The 21,004-nt window shown below is 40.8% G+C and overlaps 1 protein-coding gene across 3 annotated transcripts in view; it reads left to right on the top strand.

Moving 5' to 3' along the window:
- ARMC3 (armadillo repeat containing 3) overlaps nt 1-21,004 on the top strand; it is an 89,262-nt gene that overhangs the window by 54,898 nt on the left and 13,360 nt on the right. Inside the window, exons 11-16 of one of the 3 annotated variants that reach the window (XM_013980262.3) lie at nt 2,277-2,526; nt 8,400-8,536; nt 9,388-9,556; nt 12,040-12,140; nt 12,826-12,927; nt 13,334-13,441. In XM_013980262.3, the coding sequence (XP_013835716.2) occupies nt 2,277-2,526; nt 8,400-8,536; nt 9,388-9,556; nt 12,040-12,140; nt 12,826-12,927; nt 13,334-13,441 (867 nt within the window). Of the gene's footprint in view, nt 1-2,276; nt 2,527-8,399; nt 8,537-9,387; nt 9,557-12,039; nt 12,141-12,825; nt 12,928-13,324; nt 13,442-21,004 lie in introns of all 3 variants that reach the window. The other 2 variants (XM_005668154.3, XM_013980261.3) reach the window with 2 other exon arrangements.

Below are 21,004 nucleotides of genomic sequence, written 5' to 3'. Positions count from 1 at the left end.
TCGGGCTGTTATAGTGAGATGCAGAGATCCTTCTCAATATTTTTCTTGGACTTCCTGCCAAAGTTTGGTCACATATCATCTAACCAAATTTTAGCCTTAAAGGAGTTCCCATTGTGGCTCAGTGGTTTACAAACCTTACTAGGATTCTTGAGGATGTGTGTTCGATCCTTGGCCTTGCTCAAGCGGGTCAAGGGTCCGGCATTGCCATGAGCTGTGGTGTAGGTTGCAGACTCGGCTCGGATCCCACATTGCTGTGGCTGTGATGTAGGCCGGCAGCTGTAGCTCCAGTTCAGCCCCTAGCCTGGGAACTTCCATATGCCTCAGGTGTGGCCCTAAAAAGCCAAAAAAAAAAAAAAAAAAAGACGTAGTTTTATGGGATGCCTTCCCAGAGAGCTTCCCAAGAGCTAGTGGAAGGGAAACACAAACTGAGCACTGACTTGACTTTGGTGTATCAGGATGGTGTGTTTTCTGGATCCATTTATATAAACCAGGGAGGCACCTTCAAGGTCAATACCAAGGAACCCTTCATTCTCCAGAGCTGCTGCCTCTAGTCATTCCCTTCCTGACCAACCCCTGCTGTTCAGTCTTTCACCTGGAGCTGCATTCTAGCGCCTGCATTTGTATTCTGCTCTCTGATGAACAGTGGTGATAACCTCTGTTCTTGACATTGTCAGTTCTCCTTCACAACCAGCACATTTAAGTGACAGAACCAAATTCAACTGAACTCATCAGAATACAGGGTGATGGGAAAAACCATAGAGCCTCACTTTTTTTTTTTTCACTTTTGCTTATTGATATGATCCTAAACGAAGAAAAAAATGTGGAAAAGAGATGTTATTGGAGTCACAAGTGTATTTTTACTATCTTGATTACCTCTGTACCCCTGATGACTTAAATGGATTTTGGGGGAGTTCCTGTCGTGGCACAGCAGAGACAAATCTGACTAGGAACCATGAGGTTTCGGGTTCGGTCCCTGGCCTCGCTCAGTGGGTTAAGGATCTGGTATTGCCATGAGCTATGGTGTAGGTCGCAGACGCAGCTTGGATCTGGCATTGCTGTGGCTGTGGGTAGGCTAGAAGCTACAGCTTCAATTCGACCCCAAGCCTGGGAACTTCCATGTGCTGTAGGTGTGGCCCTAAAAAGATGAAAGACAAAAAAAAATTAAAATAAAAAATAAATGAATTTTTAACATAATTTGGGGTCTTCCTTTAAAACCAGGATGCTCTATATATCTTATTGCTTTGGAATATCTCTTATTTAAAGGATTTCCAAACATTAAAGAAAATAATTAAATCATTTTCCTCTCATTAAGTGGTCTCTCTCTCTCTTTTTTTTTTTTTTTTTTTTTTTTGGGCCACACCCACAGCATGCAGAAGTTCCCAGGCCAGGGCTCAATACAGTAGCCACCCGAGCTGAAGCAGTGACAACACCAGGTCCTTAACCCACCAAGCCACAGAGGAACTCTGAATCTCTTTTTTTATTTTTACTATTTTATGAGGTTTTTTTTATTACAAAGCAAGTAATAACTATAGAAGCAAGCAACACAGAAAGTATGGTGTTTTCAAAGGAGGTTTAGGATTTCTAATTGTGAGAATATGTTAACCAAATTCAACTGAACTGAACTGTTAATGGATGACTGTAGTCTTTTCATACCAGAAATAGGAATTTTAACAACTGAATATGCCTGCATTGCTAAAATTATTTTTGTCAATATCATGACTTTGATCTTTGATGTTTAATTTGTAAAAGCAGTATTCACCTCCAAAATGATTTGCTGCCTTCAAATATGTTAACATCTGCCTATCATTAATAGCCTCATTTAAAAAGGAAGACAAGCTAAAGAAGTTTAACTTAAATTCCCATGCTTACTCATTCCTCCTTCCTATTAAGGCTTCCTATCTATAGCCTTGTTTTTCTATTGGTTAGGACTGTTTTAATAGACCTTCTTTGAATAAATTTCCCCAGTCTTATAAGCATCATTGAGGTAAAAAATGAACAGCTGTCACAGGCTTTCTAAGAGGCAGTCATGCATTTTTCTATAACCAAATGCTACAGACATAGGAAAAGGATTATTTAAATTCATTCATACCTGACATTTTCCCCCAGACTCCATTTAAATCCCTAGTGCCTCTATTCTGGGTTCATCACCTGGATAAATTAATTTATTTCTAAAATTGTACTTATGCACTCGTTTGTTTTATAAGCTTAGTTGTACACTCCACAGATCATTTCTTGAACCGGGGTGAAGGGCATTCAATTCTCCTTGGTTAACCCAGTGCCGCTGCAGAAGGTGATGGCATCGATGCCTTAATCAACACCCTGTCCAGCAAACGAGACGGCGCGATTGCCAACGCAGCCACGGTGTTGACGAACATGGCAGTGCAGGAGCCTCTGCGTCTAAACATCCAGAGCCACAACATCATGCACGCCCTGCTCAGCCCGCTACATTCTTCCAACACACTCGTGCAAAGCAAAGCTGCGCTCACTGTGGCTGCGACCGCCTGCGATGTGGAGGCCCGGATGGAGGTGAGAGTTTTCATTACATCCCCTGTCCCTTTCTTCTGTCGGTGCATTAATTTGAAACATTTTGAAGTGTTTGAAACCACCCATCATTTAAGTCCCTCAAAATTGGTGCAACATATTGGAAAACAAATTGGCATCATCCAGCAAAGAAGATGAGCATATCCTCTAGGCCGGCAGTTCTGTTCCCAGGTATGTACCTCTGTGCACCAGGAAGCATTGTTTATAATATCTTAATGGCTGGAAACAAACCTATTGTCCAGTGGTTAAGAGAATGGATTCATAAATGGGTGATATATTTATAAAATAGATTTTGCATCAGTGAAATGAATGCACTACAGCTATGGACACTAACAGCAATCTCAACCAGCATAATGCTAAGCAAAGTCAAGTTCACAAGAAAACAGATGTATGGTTCTATTTATGAAACATTCAAAAATAATCAAAGCTAAGCAATATGCTGAGCGTGTATACATATAAGTTAAAACTATAAAGATAATTAAGAGAATGATGACCCTGAATTCAAGACAGTGGTTGTCTCTTGGGGGATCAAGGGGTTTATGTGATTGAAGAGAGGAATACAGGGGTTCATGGTGATTGAAATATGCCATTTCTTAAGCTGAGTGGACAAACAGGTGTGCCTTTTCCTATGATGCTTGAAATTACACACGAGTTACACAGACTCTTCTGTTTCTCTTATATTTCAAATATTTAAAACATGGAATTGCATTTTTTATAAGTCCTTTATATAAAAATGTATTTGGTCCTATTCATAAAGAATATAAACCTATATATGTTCCTTTTTCTCCTTCTGTGGCTGTGGCATAGGCCACAATTTGATACCTAGCCTGGGAACCGCCATATGCCACAGGTACAGCCCTAAAAAAAAGACACACGCACACAAAGAATATAAACCTACAAATGTACCTTTTCCTCTTGCTTTTTTTCCTGTTTGGTTGTCATTTGTCATTCATTCGAACAGCCTAGGACTCTGTTCCTCTCTCTCATAACAATAGTGAGCACTTACTATGCACCAGCCACTGTGCTAAGCACTTTACATGCATTTAAGCCTCACTTGAAATAGGTATGTTTGTCACCAATTCAAAAAGATACATGCACCTCAATGTTCATACCATCATAATTTACAATAACCAAGATATGGACCTCAATGCCTATCAATGGATGAATGGATAAAGAAGATGAAAGGAGATACATATATACATATATATCCATATGATATATATATCCATATATATATCACAATGAAGTACTACCCAGCCATAAAAAGAATGAATTTCTGCCATTTGCAACAATGTGGTTGGACCTAGAGGATGTTATGCTTAGTGAAATCAGTCAGACAGAGAAAGACAAATACTCTGTTATCATTTATAGGTGGAATTTAAAAAATAAAACAAATGGATGACTATAACAAAACAGAAACAGTCACGGATATAAAGAACAAACAGGGAGTTCCCGTGGTGGCGCAGTGGTTAACGAATCCGACTAGGAACCATGAGGTGGCGGGTTCGGTCCCTGCCCTTGCTCAGTTGGTTAACGATCCGGCGTTGCCGTGAGCTGTGGTGTAGGTTGCAGACGCGGCTCGGATCCCGCGTTGCTGTGGCTCTGGTGTAGGCTGGTGGCTACAGCTCCGATTCAACCCCTGGCCTGGGAACCTCCATATGCCGTGGGCGCGGCCCAAGAAATAGCAACAACAACAACAACAAAAGACAAAAAAAAAAAAAAAAAAAAAAAAAAAAAAGAACAAACAAACTCCCAGTGGGGAGAGAGAAGAAGGGAGGGGCAGTAAGAGGTACAGACCACTATGCATAAAGTAGCAACAAGGATATACTGTACTGCATAGGGAAATAATAGCCATTATTTTGTAATAACTTTAGAGTATAATCTATAAAAATATTGAATCACTATGTTGCACACCTGAAACTCATGGAATTAAACCAATGCCATGTAATATTTAAGCCAATTATACTTCAATTAAAAAAAAAGAAACAGGTGTAATTGTAATCCCCATTTTAAAGATGAGGAAAATGAGGCTTAAGGAAATAACCTGCTCAAAGCACAGTTGGTAGGTTGGGTAATCAGGGCTGTGAGAACACACCTTTCTGAGGCCAGAGTCCATGCTTTCACACTGTGCTGTCTGCTCAGACAACTAACAAATCTCATCTTCTCTCTCTCAGCCATCTTTTACATCCCCCTTCTTTGCTGCCATTGATTTGGTTCATTTGTATTCATCCATTAAGGTAGTAAGATAGTCACCAAGTATTTGCTTACCATCTACCATGTGCCAGGCATTATGTTAGGCAGCAGCAACACAGGGGGAACAACAGTGTCTTGGTCGTGCCTCCCTGTGGCTTTCCGAGTAATCCTTCTGCTTCCTGGAATACTGCAGCTGGCTCTCCAGGTCTCCCTCCCCCCCCACCCCCTCCTACTCCCCAGACTGCCTCCAGACCAGTTTTTCAAATACATGACCCTCATCACATCATTGCAGGTCCCCGGGGGTGCACCACTGCCCCACGGGAAATGCTAAGCTGCTTAGTGTGTGACGCGGGGCTTGCAGTGACGCTCCCGTACTGCTTAAGTCTGCCCTCTCTTCCCAGGCGTACTCCACACTCCAGAAATACCCTACGATGTGTAGTTCTGTCAGCATGCTCTGTCCTCTTGTTTATGCCTCCTTGATGTCTCTGTTCGGAAAGCTAGTCTCACTCTGGTCTGCCCAATAAACGCCTGATTCTCCTTCAAAACCCAGCTCAGCCATCCCATCCTCCACGAGGCCTCTCTTCAGTCCTCAAACATGGACTCAAACACCCTCTTCTGTGCTCCCACCACCCACTCCACGGGCCTCCCTTGTCCTCTGCCTTGCATTAGTTTCTGTATGAAAGACCCCAAGCTCCTTGAGCTGTAGAGAAGGGAACTGAGGTTCTTTGTCCCTGCATCCATGTCATTGGTATACACTTGGTACACAGCATATGCTTAATAAACAGTTGTTGAGTCAATGAGGGAACGAATGCATGGGGGAGTGAGTGAGGAAATGAATAAATAATTTAGATCTTTGCCAAAAGAACACACGGAGTCAGACTACTATAGTATATTATCCTCAGAAAACGTCCTTATTATCCTTATATTATTCTCAGAAATAAGGATGTTCAGGAAAACATCCTTCAAGTAAACTTTCAAAGCTGCCCAAGATATGTGTGCTAACATACGATCCCTGTCCGAGACCCCCTGTTTGAGAAGAAAATGACTAGAAGTGGATTGTGTCCCCCAAGGCCTCCTGTCTTGAGATACAACACAGAGAGACCGGCAGAGTATTCTTTTTTCCTCTAGGCTCGGATTATACGTATTACATTTCAGACAGAGAGACAAGAGTGCTGTCAAATCCCTTTTTTTCCCCTTGACTGCAATAATTTTATACATGAGTAATTTCTTCTAATAATGTAATTAATGTAGTAGTGCCTGATTCTCTTCTTGTTCTTGTTCTTCCCTTTTTCAGTCCTTGCAGACATGTGCAGTGAGAGCAAAAGGGGTCTCTTTCTAGGGAATTGCCTCAGCATCGCTTTGGCCACACTGCTGACTTGGCGGCAGTGTCCGGTGACATGGGTGGCCCTTGGCTGCACTGGTTCCTCCTGGCCCACCTTGGAGACTGTGTCAGTTTCCTACTGCTGCCCAGACAAATTACCACAACCCAGTGGTTGTAGTAAAGCTGTACAAATGTACTCATCTCGCAGTTTGGGAGGGCAGAAGTCTGAAAATGGGTCTTATGGGTTAAAGTCTGGATAGCAAAAGAGCTGTGATCCTTCTGGAGACTTGAGGGGAACACCTGTTTCCTGGCTCTTTCTCGCTTTCACTGTCAGCCTGCTTTTCCTTGGTTGTGACTCCTTCTGCCACCTTCACAGCAGATTCCTCCAACCTCTGTTTCCACAAGTCTTTCTCTTATCTCCCTCTTATAAGAACCCCTGTAATTAAATTGGACTCCCCTGATCATCCAGGACACTCTCCCCATCCCCAAGTTCTTAACCACATCAGACAAATTCCTCCCAGGGACAAGGGTGTATCTGGGGGATCTTTGTTCTGTCCACCACAGGGCCAAATGGACATGCAGTGTTGAGGAGCAGAGTGGATGAACCTGGACGTCCCACCTGCAAGTGGAGTAAGAACAGGCTCTTTGCCCCTTTCCTGTCCGGTGTAAAATTGCAGGGTCCTGTCTTAATTACTTTATTGTGGCCTCTTTTTTAAAAAATTATTTTATTGAAGTACAGTTAATTTGACAGGTTTTTTTGGCCGCCCTGAGGCATCTGGAGTTCCCATGCCAGGGATCAGATCAGAGCCACAGTTGCAACTCATGCCACAGTTGTGGCAATGCCAGATCCTTTAACCTGCTGCATCAGGATAGGGACACCACTGATCCATTGTGCCACAGTGGAAACTCCTACAACGTTGTTTTGATTTCTGCTCTATAGCTGAGTGATTCAGTTAGACATATATGTCCATTCTTTTTCACATTCTTTTCCATTATGGTTTATCACAGGATATTAAAATATAGTTCCCTGTGCTATACAGTAGGAGCTTGTTGTTTATCCATCTATATACAATAGTTTGCATCTGTTAATCCCAAAGTCCCAATACATCCCTCCCCCTCTCCCCTCCCTTTTGGCAATCACAAGTCTGTCCTCTGTCTGTGAGTCTGTTTCATAGATATATTGATTTCTGTTATATTTCAGATTCCACATATAAGTGATATCATATGGCTTTTGTCCTTCTCTTTCTACCTTGTTTCACTGAATATGAGAATCTCTAGCTGCATACATGTTGCTGCAAATGGCATTAATTTTTTTATGGCTGAGTAATATTCCACTGTATATATGTACCACATCCTCCTTATGCATTCCTCTGTTTATGGACCTTAAGGTTGTGTCCATGTCCTGGCTACTGCAAACAGTGCTGCTGTGAACACTGGGGTGCAGCTATCTTTTTGAATTATAGTTTTTTCCAGATATATGCCCATGAGTTGGACTGCTGGATCATATGGCAACTCTTTTTTTAGTTTTTTGATGAACCTTGATACTGTTTTCCATAATGGGTGCACCAATTCACATTCCCATCAACAGTATAGGAGTGTTTCCTCTTCTCCACACCCTCTCTAGCATTTGTTATTTCTAGCCTTATTAATGATAGCCCTTCTGACCCGTGTGAGGTGGTACCTTATTGTACTTTTGATTTGCATTTCTCTAATAATCAGCAATGCGGAGCATCTTTTCATGTCCCTCTTGGCCATCGGTATGCCATCTTTGGAAAAACATCTATATAAGCCTTCTGCCCATTTTTTGATTGGGTTGGTTTTTATTTGTTATTAAGTTGTATGAACTATTTGTATATTCTGTAAATTAAGCCTTTGTTGGTTGCATCATTTGCAAATATTTTCTCCTTGTCTATCTGTTGTCTTTTCATTTTGTATATGCTTTTCTTTGCTGTGCAAAAGCTTTTAAGTTTGATTAGGTCCCATTTGTTTATTCTTACTTTTATTTCTGTTGCCTTGGGCACTGACCTAAGAAAACACTGGTACAATTTAGGTCCAAGAATGTTTTGCCTGTGCGCTCTTCTGGAGGTTTTATGCTGTCATGTCTTACATTTAAGTCTTTAAGCACTGTGGCCTCTTGACTTTGAACAGAAAACTGGGCTCTGGTCTGTAAGGTTTTTGCAATTGATTCTTTTCCCCTGAATTTAATACACCTAAACATGGACACATCCTAAAATATTTTTACATAGTCAAAACTTTCCAACGGTCAGATAGTGAAATTTCTTTTTTGGCATAAATGTTTATGTTCTGTAGTTTTAATGTGTAAAACTTTGGTTTTTCCTTCTAGTTGAGAAACTCAGGCGGACTGGAGCCGCTGGTAGAGCTCCTGCGTTCCAAGAACGATGAGGTCAGAAGGCACGCAAGCTGGGCCATGATGGTCTGTGCAGGTGACGAGCCCATGGCCACTGAGTTATGCAGGCTTGGGTGAGTGGAGTGGTCTCAGGTATCTGGCCCAGATGGAGAAAAAGAAGCACACTCATGCTCTTCAGGCCTGTGGAAGCTCAAGTAGAGTGTACACACCTACTCTGAAGCTGCAGAGTGTTCAGAAGCTCTGTAGGTCGCAGCTGAGGCCTTTCTCTTGAAGGGACAGCCTGGGGAAGCGGGCCCCTCCCCTCTTCCTCCCACTGGAGAGCTCCTTCACCGTTTGGGGCAAACCATCTTCAGCATTTCCTTTTCCACTTTTCCACCTTGATAAATTCTTCTCACACTTTCCTCTGCTTTCTTTGCTAATAATCACAAGCCTGCCTGTCTCTCGGTGTTCAGCGCTAAAATAAAATGGGCAAGCCATGACTACCGTCTCTGTTTTTCTCCCCCTACAAACATTTCCACTAGAAATATGCACTTAACCAACCCCACCAAATTGGTTCTCCTTACCAACAGCCTATGAGTCAGCTGCCTTTAGCATATCAGCCAGTAGGGATTCCAGTTCCACAAACAGGTTTTCCCTATTTCTAACCATTTTTATTCTTTGTACATGTCACCTGGTTAGCTGAAAAAACTGGAGTCCAATCCTAATTTTGCTTTATATAAAGGATGTTTTCTTCTCAAAGTGACCTTTCCAACTGTTTGAATATGAATTACTACATGGCATATATGTTCTCACAAAAGGACTGATTTGTCATCATAATTCTGTCAGGAATGGTTTATCTAAAAGGGTGGGATGGTTTTGAACTTTCTCTCAATTCTTCATTCAGGATCTTAGTGAGGGATGTAGATGAGAACTTAATGTTGGATTATTTCTATGAGGCAAATAATGTTTTCGCTTTTATTGACAGGGCTTTAGATATCCTTGAAGAAATTAATCTATCAGTAAGCCGAAAAAATAAATTCAGTGAGGCAGCTTATAACAAATTGCTCAACAACCACCTGTCTCTGAAATATAGCCAGACCGGCTATTTGTCATCAAGTAACATAATTAGCGATGGATTCTATGATTATGGTCGGGTAAGTGGCAGCACTAATTTGTGTTTTAGTATGTGTGATCATTTCTTCTTTAACCATGATACCATTACACTGCAGTTTTATAACCACCTAACTTAACCTATATTTTTATAGACAGAAACTTAGGAATCAGAACTTTAACCTTCAACTTTGTTGGGCTATAATATTTTGCATTTATGTACAGTTTTAACTAGAAGGTGATAACTTATACTTAAATTAGCTTGCTGATGCTAGTCTCAAGCTTCAGAGAAGATATAAAAGAAGCAGCTTCTTTTATGGTACTTCTAGTGTTCAGTGTTATCGACAAGGATAGAAATACAAAGGTTTCACTGTATTAATTATAATCTAATGGAAATTACCGAAATTGTAATAAAGAATATTTTACTTAGCTGCATTTATTATTATGATTTTTAAAACAACTTACAGTGTAACTCAGAGTTAATGTCAAGAAAAATGAGAAGCTATACATTAGAAGCTTGAGGACTTTTTGACATTCCTAAGTCAGCATTTTCTGCTTCTTCTGGAAACCAAAGGCAATAAGGAGAATGGGGACATTTTTAAAGAACCTACAAGTCCCTTTTAGACAAAGTAGGAAATGGGTACGTTCTGCAGACCTCAAAACCAGTTAAAAGTCCCTGGGATCAGGCAGAAGCTACACAGGGGCAAGACTGATGAGGGGGACAGAGCACGGACAGGGAAAGCACCATCAGAAACATGCACTTCCAGAGGCGATGGAGAACTCAGAAGTGCAAAAGCTGTATGTTTGGTTTGCCCGGAGTAGGTGGGCAGGACCTCGGAAACTGGGGTGGAGAGGGCTGTCAGCAGAAACCCTCTGGGACCAATGCGGTTCAAAGAAGCAGAGGAAACAGGGTCATAAAAGAATCACAGCTAAGCCATATTTGCAGGACACACTGTATCATGGTAACAGAACAAGAGACATTCTGAATAATCAAAACAGCTAGTTTACGGAATGCCTGTTGTGGGGCAATGGAAACAAATCTGGCTAGCATTCTCGAGGATGCAGGTTCAATCCCTGGCCTCACTCAGTGGGTTAAGGCTCTCACGTTGCCATGAGCTGTGGTGTAGGTCGCCGATGAGGCTCAGGTCCCATGTTGCTGTGGCTGTGGCAGGCAGCTGTAGCTCCAATTCGACCCCAGGCCTGGGAACTTCCATATGCTACAGGTGCAGCCCTAAAAAGCAAACAAAACAAAACAAAACAAAAACCAGCTAGCCTAAAACTTTATCTCTTCCTTCTGCTTCTCCTGGCCTCCACAACCACCATGCCCACCATAACACACACAGAAACCACCGAGAAACTAATGCTCTTGTTCAATGATGTGTAATTTTAAAAGAATTGATACAACATTCTTAGTACAAAGATGCTTTAAGTAAAAGAGGAAGGAGTTCCCGTTGTGGCTCAGCAGGTTAAAACCTGACTAGTATCCATGAGGATGCTAGTCAATGCCTGGCCTCACTCAGTGGGTTAAGGATCTGGTGTTGCCGTGAGCTGCAGTGTAGGTTGTAGATGCGGCTCGGATCTGGCATTGCTGTGGTTGTGGTGTAGGCCGGCAGCTGCAGCTCTGATTCAACCCCTGGCCTGGGAACCTCCATATACCACAGGTGCGGCTGTAAACAGGAAAATAAACAAAGGGCTGGGTCAGGTAGCCTCACTGAAAGGGGTGCAAAAATTTGAAGGAGGAGAGGGACTTAGCCATGGGGCTAGCAAGGGAAGAGCTTTCTAGGAGGCAGAAATCGAGTGGAAGCCATAAGGAGTAAACGTGGCTGCCACATGGAAGCAACAGCAAAGTCAGTGTGGCTTAGAGCTGAGCGAACCAGGGACAGAAGAGCAGAGATGAAATTAGAGAGGCCAAAAGCAAGCAGGCCATGTAAGTCTTGTAAACCACTAGAAGAATTTGGGTCTTTACTCTGGATGGAGTGAGAAGACATGCCAGGACTCTGGGCAGAAGAATGATGTGCTCTGACTTTAAAAGAATCATGAAACATATCTTTGAGGTGGGAGAGAGGGATCTATTACTTGATTGGAAAAAGCCCTCACCAGGTGATCTGGTCTAACCCTCTTCACCAGGTTGAAAAATTACTAGCACAGGGCTTTGTCTTGCTTGTTTTTAGTAATTCTCACAGCATGTTTAGTGACCTGTTTAGTAATCAGTTACTCTTATAGACAGTAAGTTCTGCCTTATGTATACAGATGCATTTTCAAACTCAGTTCCAGGGGGCCAAGCTGCTAATGATGATGTGAAACAACTGAGTAAAAAGCTTCAGCGCCTGTGAGGGAATTAGAAGGGGCATCTTGCCCAGACGCAAGATGTCCCCAAGCCTCAGGTTCCAATTTCTAAGTGTGTCTCTGCTTGTGTGTGTGTGTGAAATTAGACACCTCAAACAGCTGAGAACCTACTCTATCAGTATTCACTTAACAATACATAATCTATGCAGATACTACTTTTCAGTTCTTAAATTATCTACAGATAAATCCTGGAACCAAACTTTTGCCTTTGAAGGATCTCTGCTTACAAGAACCAAGTGACCAACGTGCCATACTCTTGGTTAACAGTAAATCTTCTGAAGTGTGAGTCTTTGAGGGGAGAAGGGATGCAGGGATTTTATGTTCGTCCATCACCATGTGAATACATAAAGTTTCCCAGGAGGGTATCTTTTCTTCCTCCCTGTATCCAGCACCACCATGAAGGTAAACACAGGTCCATACACTCAGAGCCTGGCATATACGCCTGGCATATTCACGGGATATTCACCACCATGGTTTCCCTCTGACTCACGTTAGCCGTCAATTCCTGGTGTATTTCTGCCGTCAGGGCTTCTCACCTTTCTGTTAACACGAAGTAACTGAAGGAAGTATCAGTAGATAGGAGCAGACCAAAATGAATTATGTTTGCAAGTCTCTAGCACTATATGCAGGAGAACCACGGCTGCCCAATTTTTTTTTTTCATTAAATAAAACATAAATGGTAGAGCTAAAAAATGAAAACTTCAACAGACTTTAAAATGGTCTTGTATTCCTCTATATGACACATTTTCATGAGATGTATCTTATAAAAATATTTCCAGTTCTAGCTCATGAAAAGCTTTGTAATAATCATTTTGTCTTAAATTTGCCTTTATGCTTTTAAAATGTCACTACCAAAGGTCAGCTCCAAATATGATTTTTCAGGGAAAAAAAATCTATTTTGTAGGACAGAGTCAATAGTGACAAATTACTTTAACTTGTGTATAATTTCAAATATGTAAAATTTTAGTTCTCCACCTCCATCTACAGAAGATAAGTCATCAGACGTTGGTTATGGACGGAGTCTTTCTTCTTCATCTTCTTTAAGAAGAGCAAGTAAAGAAAAGACCAAGTAAGAAAATCATGTTTTATCTACACTCAGGTAATTATCTCCCTTAATTTGGGAATGAAAAAAAATTCAGATTTTAGGTGTTTTGGCAACTTAATTTTTATTTTTCTCACGGTCACATCATTTCAGGATGAAAGCCAGGAAACCTGGTTTGACGTTCTGCCTCCTGTGAACCTAGAGTGAGATCTTGAGCCCCAGACTCAGTGTCCATGACCAGGCTTCGTTTTCTTTTCAGCAGGTGGAATGATGCCTGGTACCTTGCTGCTTCTCCATTAATGGAGTCAAAATATATATACTGGAAATGAAAATGCCTTATAGATTGTAAAATGCATTGCAAATGTAGTGTATTGTTATTTTCCATATGATTGAAATTGGTTGTGGTTTCTTTTCAAATGACAAGAGAAAACAGTTATCATTTTAGTGCTGGACTTGGATCTCCCACCGAAGAGAAATCAGAACCTACCTCGGGACGAAACACTGCTCTTAGCAAAAGCGCCGCTAAAGAGAAAGGATCAAGGTAGAGAATGCATTACTGTATTCTTATCCTAATTGTAATGCCGTCAAGTTTTAATTACCCACAGCGCTGGTGAGCGGGAGGGGCTGGCTTTTAACTAGAAAGCTCTGCTAACCGAGTCAGATGTAGAACTAATCGGGACTTGTGAAGTGTCAACTCTGTGTCTCTTGCAGTCTCTTTAAAACTTACCCAGAGGGAATTTCTCCTCCCACGCCCCCCCCCCAACCCTGGCACTCTACTAATTAAAGGCTAGAGACACTCTAATTCAGAAATGACAATGGGAACAGCAGTCTCCAGTCAGTTGAGAGTCCAGCAGCATGTAGGAATCAAGTTAAAATGAACCTTTCTCTGCTCCCCTAGTGGCTGCCTTTGCAGGTGTGAGCCCTGCACAGGAGTATAAGCCTTCCCTCCCTGATGCCTCATGCCTTAAGGCCTCCTCCCCACCTTCCCATGGAAACCTCTGACCCTTCAGGAAGCAATGAGGAGGAAAAGGAAACAGGACCACGTTCTTGACTTAGTTGGAACCATCATAATGCAGTTCACCCTTTTCAGGCCTGGCATATTTTAAAATATGGTCCATGTGTTTACATATTTTAAACATATTCTTTCTCTTGTGAGCACTGTCCTGGATTCTTCAAAAAGCCCCTTGGACCTCCTGCCCACTCCATGTCTCTTTAATCACTGTTGACATGAGCCCATGAGGTCCACTGGGGTCCTGGAGGCTGCTCGGCTCACACATATATAATTGAGCATCCACTTTCTAAACCCAGACGGGCCCCTAAGGTCTCCTGAGGACCTCAGAGCTGTGTGTTTTCCATTTCTGACTTTTTTTTTCTATTGCAGTCTCTCTTGCTCACTATTCTGATCTCTGCTTCTGATCCGCTCCCGCTGTTCCAGCCCTCAAACTTTCTGCCTCCCCCCGCCCCCCGCCCTGCTCCCCACCTCTTCCCTTCCTCTCCTCACTTGGCTTCTGCTTCTCCCCCACTGGACTGAGAGCACCTTGAAGACAAGAACTCATTGCCTGACTCGAGTCATTTCTCTTTTCATCCCCCGTATTTAGCACCATGCTTGGTTGGCATATATAAGGCATTTGTGTTTATTCAAGAAAACAGAAATCTGAACTTTTGCAGGAAAAGGTTATTTTCAACAAGGCCCACTCTTATAAACTGTATCCCTTGAGCAAATAAATTATCTTCTCTTTGCCTAAATTCCTTCATCAGTAGAATGGAAAAAAAAGAAAAAGAAAAAAAAAACAAAAAAAAACAAAAAACAATAGTCTGTTCATCAGATATTGAGAAGATTAAATAAGTTAATAAATGTAAGGGGCTTAGATCAGTGCCTGGCCTAAAGTAAATACTCAACAAATGTTAGTACTGTTGTATGAAAGAGTTGTAAGGAGCCCAAACCCACTCCAGCCTTTCAGGGATGCGAGGGATCTCAAGAATCTAGCACACGGCAGGCGCTGGGAATAAAGGCAATAACCCTAAGGTCTGTCCATCTCTCTCCCTGTCTCTCTTTTTCTCTCTCCACCTGCAAGGTATCTGTTTACAATTGCTATGTTATCTTCCTTGACTTTCTTCTGATTACCACCTCACCCATAACTGTAGCTTAAATGTGGCTCTGATTTGCCATGGGACCGAATGTGGCCCCAATTCTAAGGCAATCTTTCAATCCTAAAGCCCAGCAACGACCAAGTATAATCTCCCTCTCTTGTGCATATTCGTGAGGGAGACCATCTAATCTTCACATTCTTGGCAGGACCTGGGCCGACTCTTAAGGCATGTGTCTCCCCTTGGTCCACCCAGCTGTGGTCCTGGGGAGAATCTGCCTCCTGATCCACTGATAGAGGAAGAGTGGGCCCTGTGACTGCTGAGGGACCAACGCAGCCCTGTGGTCCGTATCACCTATCAGTCCAAGTGTGCCTTTCCCTCCAGTGTCCCTGATGCCACATCAGCTGTCGCCTTTGGTAGTTCTGCCATCCTCAGCTCTTTTCCATCATTTTACTTTTCTTACAATTCAGTTTGGCTCTTGATCCCAAACTTTTGGGAGAGAAACTTTCAACCTTCTGGGTTGAAAGTTATTTTGTGTATTTGTGAATATCAAAATGCCAATCTTCCAACAGCTGTGCTCTTTATTGTACCTCAGTAAACATTTGGTATTAATATTTTTCTGTGACATTTTGAAGCATTCACGTATTCATCTCATTTGATCCAAGTCACTTTGTTCTGTAAGTTCCTTCTTTTCTGGCCCTTGTTGCTGTCTCCCCATCCTCTAGAAATACCTTAAATACTGGTATTTTCCCGGATTCCTCATCTACTCCTTTACTCACTCTCTACAGTTTTAGCTGTCACTCACATGTATATGCCAGCTTATACCCCTCTCAGTCCAGACTTGTGTGTCTACTTGCCTGTTGGTCTTCTCTATCCCATTATCCTGTAAACACCTCAAGTTTGGTGTGCTCCAAACTGAACTCATTGTTCTCCCCGATTCCCACGCCGCCCCCTCCTCTTCTATTCCCTATGCTGGTGAGTGTTCCCATCTTCCAGACCACTGCCCAAGTATAGGAGGCATCTTCAGGTCCTTCTCCCTTATTCCCAAAGCTGAATGAATCTCTTACTCCTGTCCACTCTGTCTTACTTATCTCTTAAATCATTCTTCCTTTTCATTCCCACCTCACTTCCCTAGTTATATCTAGTATATCTCAGCCACACTGACCTCCTTATTGTAAGATCCTCCTGCCTTTTGTATAGTCCACCCATCCTCCATCCTACCCCTCGGTGTTCTATTTTTGCAGTGAAAGTCTGATCATATTATTCTGCCTAAAATAGTGACTGTTATCTTCCAGATGAAGTCCAGACTCCAACCACGGCATAGTGTGTAATAACAGCTTCCTGACTTGCATACATGGCAATGCCTAGTCTGCATTCTCTTTACATTTTTGCTTTTGTGAGGCCTTCCCTGATTACCCCAGGCAAAATCTTCCCTTTGGGACCAATACTTTGTGAATTTGATCTATGACTAATATATAACCCAAACTGATTAATGCTGATTTGTTTATTTGTCCTTCTTAGTAAGGGATCAGGCCTTTTTCATTGAACCTAGAATAACATCAGGCACATCAAGAGCAGTAGAGGAATATTTACTGTATAAATAGTCACAAATTATTTCAAATATTGAATGCTGGTTATTGAAAGGAATAGATGTTTGACTCCCTTACAGTATGTCCCGGGAAAATAATTATTAAAAATGAGGATAATTATTTCTTCTTCACACCTTCTGCTCCTTGTCTCTGCATATTCTTGCATCTCACTCCCCTTTTGAAGATAAACCCTTCATGTGCTCCCAACAATTAAGAGCACTGTTGGCTTGTAAAGGAAAACACACAGATTTTGGGATTCCGATAAAACCGGCCCTTGGTTTTCATATCATATTGTCAACTGGCAATGATGGTTCCTACCTCATAAATCTGCTGTCAGAGTAAGTGAGATGATATACGTAAAGTTCCTAAACCACTGTTTGGCTTATTGACGTGATCGGCTCTTTCCTCTTCTTGGCCACTGGAAGACAGACTGGTCAGAATTCTATTGTTCCGTTGTTTATTTTTTGGTCAACATTCCTCCTCTTGTGACTGTTAAAACTGTGGACCCCTAGACATAGAGTGTAAAGCTCTACTTATCTGATAACGTCATGGAGAATGTTTAATGTTGACAAAAAGATACCAAGTGATACTGACAAAGAATGATGAGACATCTCGAACCACAAAGTGGCTGAATTTTTGAAAAGGAGGAAAGAAGAGATGAGAGGTGCCCTAATACAGTCAAGGAAAGTGAAAGCGTGGATTTCTGTCTTTTTCCTGATGCATATGATTACCGTTTACCATGTAAACTCAAACCTTTAAGCAGGAGGCACTCATTAGGTGACCAGACACCATTTTATTTCTGGTTTTGAAGGTTTTAGTGGCACACTCTTATGGCACAACACTCGTAGGAGAGATTTATTTTGTGTTGATCCAGGCACCTTCCTGATACTGCCCTAGGCTTCCCTGCAACCAGCACGTCTTAGGCCCTCTAAAGCTTCTCCTTGTAAAGACCATCCTACTTCCAACCAACATTTACTATCCCCGTTCATGAAATGAATTATAAGTTCTATCTATACTATATTTTACACTCAGTCTAGTTTTCATAAATATGTAAGTTGATTACACATGAGTTTAATCACACACACTTAAAAGTTTATTGTTTTCTGTATCCTATTTCATATCCTTCTAGTCAGCTCACCTTTGGAGACTTTCAGATCTTTACAACGTATACTTTAAAATTCCTGCTATTTAAATCATCTTGATCGCCTCACAACGACTTCCTAAAACATTTTTGTTTTTAAAATAATTTCCCTCAGAAAACTGGACAGCCACATGCATAAAAATGAGGCTAGACCACTATTTTATACTATAAACAAAAGTTAACTCAAAATGTAAGATCTGAAGCCGTAAAACACCTAGAAGAAAACTTAGGCGATAAGCTATTGACTTTGGTCTTGGTAATAAATTTTTGAATCTGACTCCAAAAGCAAAAGCAGCAAAAGCGAAAATAAACAACTGGGACTATAGCAAACTAAAAAGCATCTGGAAAGGAAACCATCAACAAAGTTAAAAGACAACCTCTTAATGTGAGAAAATATTTGCAAATCATATATCCAATAGAAGGTTAATATCCAAAATGTAAAAAGAATTCATAAAACTCAGTAGCAAAAAAAAAAAAAAAAGCAATCTGGTTTTTAAATGTCAGAGGATCTGAATAAAAATTTTTTTCAAAAAAAAAGACATACAGAAGGCCAACATGAACATGAAAAGATGCTAAATATCACTAATCATCAGGGAAATGCAAATCAAAACCACAATGAGGTATCACCTCACACCTGGTAGACTGGCCATCAGGAAGACAGGAGATAACTGGTGTTGGCCAGGAAGTAAAAAAAAAGGAACCCCCTGTACACTATTGATAGGAATGTAAATTGGTGCAGGCACTATGGAAAACAGTATGGAGTTTCCTCAAAAAATTAAAAATCAAAATGATCCGGCAATTCCACTTCTAGGTATTTATGCAAAGAAAGAAAAAAACACTAATTTGAAAAGATTTATAAACTCCCATGTTCACTGCAGCATTATTTAAAAAAGCCAAGGTATGGAAACAACCTGAGTCCATCAATGGGTGAACGGAGAGAAGAAGGAGAAGGAGGAGGGGAAGAAGGAAAAGTATGGTATATGTATATGGTAGAATACTACCAACCATGAAAAAAGAATGAAATATTGCCATTTGAGACAACATGGATGGATCCCAAAGGAATTATGCTAAGCAAAATGGCAGATGAGAAAGACAAATATTATACAACTTCACTTATATGTGGAGTCTAAAAAACAAAACAAATAAACAAGCAAAAAAAAAAAAAATCACAGATAAAGAGAACAGAATGGTGGTTCCCAGAGAGAAGCAGGGGGAGTAGGTGGAGGGGTCAAGAGGTACCAACTTTCAGTTATAAAATAAACAAGTCACGGGGATGTAATATACAGTATGGTGACTCCAGTCAATATCGTAGAGCATACTTGAATGTTGCCAAGAGAGTGAATCCTAAAATTTAACTTTGTGTAGTGATGGATTAGTAGCTAGACTTACTCTATTGATCATTTCTCGATGTATACAAATATCAAATCATTATGCTGATCACCTGAAACCAATATAATGTTACATATAGATTATACCTCAATAAAATTTTTTAATTAAAAATTTTTAAAATAAAATACTTTCCCTCAAACCCTCTTTTATCTATACCTTAGCTGTTTTTTACCCCTCCTCCAAATTTTAACCAACTTCAAAAGTGTTCCAAAAATGTATTGTCTCTTGGTGACAATTAAATACCTTCTGACCTTCTTTTCCTGAACTGATTTATTCATTCAGTAAATACTTACTGAGCACTTACTAGATGTCAGGAATTTTTCCAGTATTGGAGGAAGTGCTGTGAACAAATACCTCTGCCTTGACAGAACTTACATCCTAGTGGGGATACAGACAACCAACAAAATAAACCACACACACACATACACAATGTATCTTCTTAAGCCCCAAATAAATCCTGTCTCTACCTTGTGTAATACTCCTTTCTTACTCTTTTGAAAGAGACTGGGTAGAATAGGATACCCAAGTGGAATAGGTTTCTTTTAACATTGAACTGCTTGAGTTTCTAATTTTTATTCCTTGTGGAATTTATTGAATGCTACCTGGTATTGTGATTATTTTTCACATGCCGAAATCTTCCCACCTAAATTGAAACCGCAAGTGGGCTGGATTCATGACTTGCATTCCTTCCACCAACCTTGCTCTGTAATATATATTCAAACAGTTGGTGGTATCAAAGGGAGCAAGTGTTTAAACTTTGGTGGTATCAAAGGGAGCAAGTGATTAAACTTTGGTAATGTCAGTACATGATTTTGAGCCAGACAATTATCTTCCTCTCTATCTACCTGCTCATCTACCTGTGAACGTATAAAAATATCCTTACTCTTTTAGGTTCCCACAGCAAGTCTCTGAGATAGTTTTGCTAAGGCCTCTGCAAGAAAGGTAAAAGTTCTAATAACTTTCATCATAAATTGATACTCTTTCTGATGAGTAACATTATAGGAGCTAATTTTATAATTTCCAAGCTCTTGTTTCCATATTTATTCAGAAATGAAAGTACAGAAGCCCTTACTACGACCACTTGGCAGTCTTCATGGAAAAGAAGTCCAAGTGAAAGATTTCTATTTATAGCAGCAGAAAACTAAAGTTCAGGAGTTCCCGTAAATTATCTCTTCTTTAATCACTCAGTCAGATTCCCCTCCCAGATGCACTTAGCCCCGTGTCCTGGATATTACTGTCTACGTGCCAAATGATTCTTCCTACTCCAGGCAGCACACTCAGTGAGAAAAATGCCTGTTTTGTTTTATAGGTGACTCTGAGTAATCACAGAGTCCAGCTCTCTAATCTTATAAAGCTACCCTGTAATCTTAGGAAACAGGTAAACTTATTTATACTTTGCGCCATTCTAACTGACCTTCCCACTACTGGTTCTTAATTTACTAAAATCTTACTATGTATGTTAAGATGTTCAGCTTGCTTATCTTACAAAAAAGGGAAGCGGTTAAGATCGTATAGCTGAAAAATACTATTTTTTGCTTACAGATTTTATCACAATATATGGCTAGTGCAATTAACGCATGAGTAGACTCTACTTAGCTGTAGTAAATGGAATATTGAATTAGAAAATATAAAACTTTTTAGTATTTGCTATGATTATATAGTTTTGTGTCATTCTCCAATGGCAGCTGAAAGGATTATTTTTGTACTTTTTCCCTCTTAATTAAAGAGAAAACTCAAATGGACTTTAGTTTATCCCCTTCCCGCCCCATGTTTTAATTAACACTTAAAGATAATTCCCATCCCTAATTTACTTCTAGTGGAACAGAATGCTCTATACTTTTGATTATATAGTTTAGGAGATTTCCCTGCCTACACTGGCCTGGTTCAATTTTGAGGC

Source organism: Sus scrofa, chromosome 10 (assembly GCF_054392235.1).
Source record: "Sus scrofa isolate SSC_HxYL_T2T_F1_AM1 chromosome 10, Sscrofa_HxYL_maternal_Yorkshire_Landrace_v2.0, whole genome shotgun sequence".
NCBI lineage: Eukaryota > Metazoa > Chordata > Mammalia > Artiodactyla > Suidae > Sus > Sus scrofa.
The sequence above is the reverse complement of the archived record's forward strand: the minus strand, read 5'-3'. Positions and strand labels throughout refer to the sequence as shown.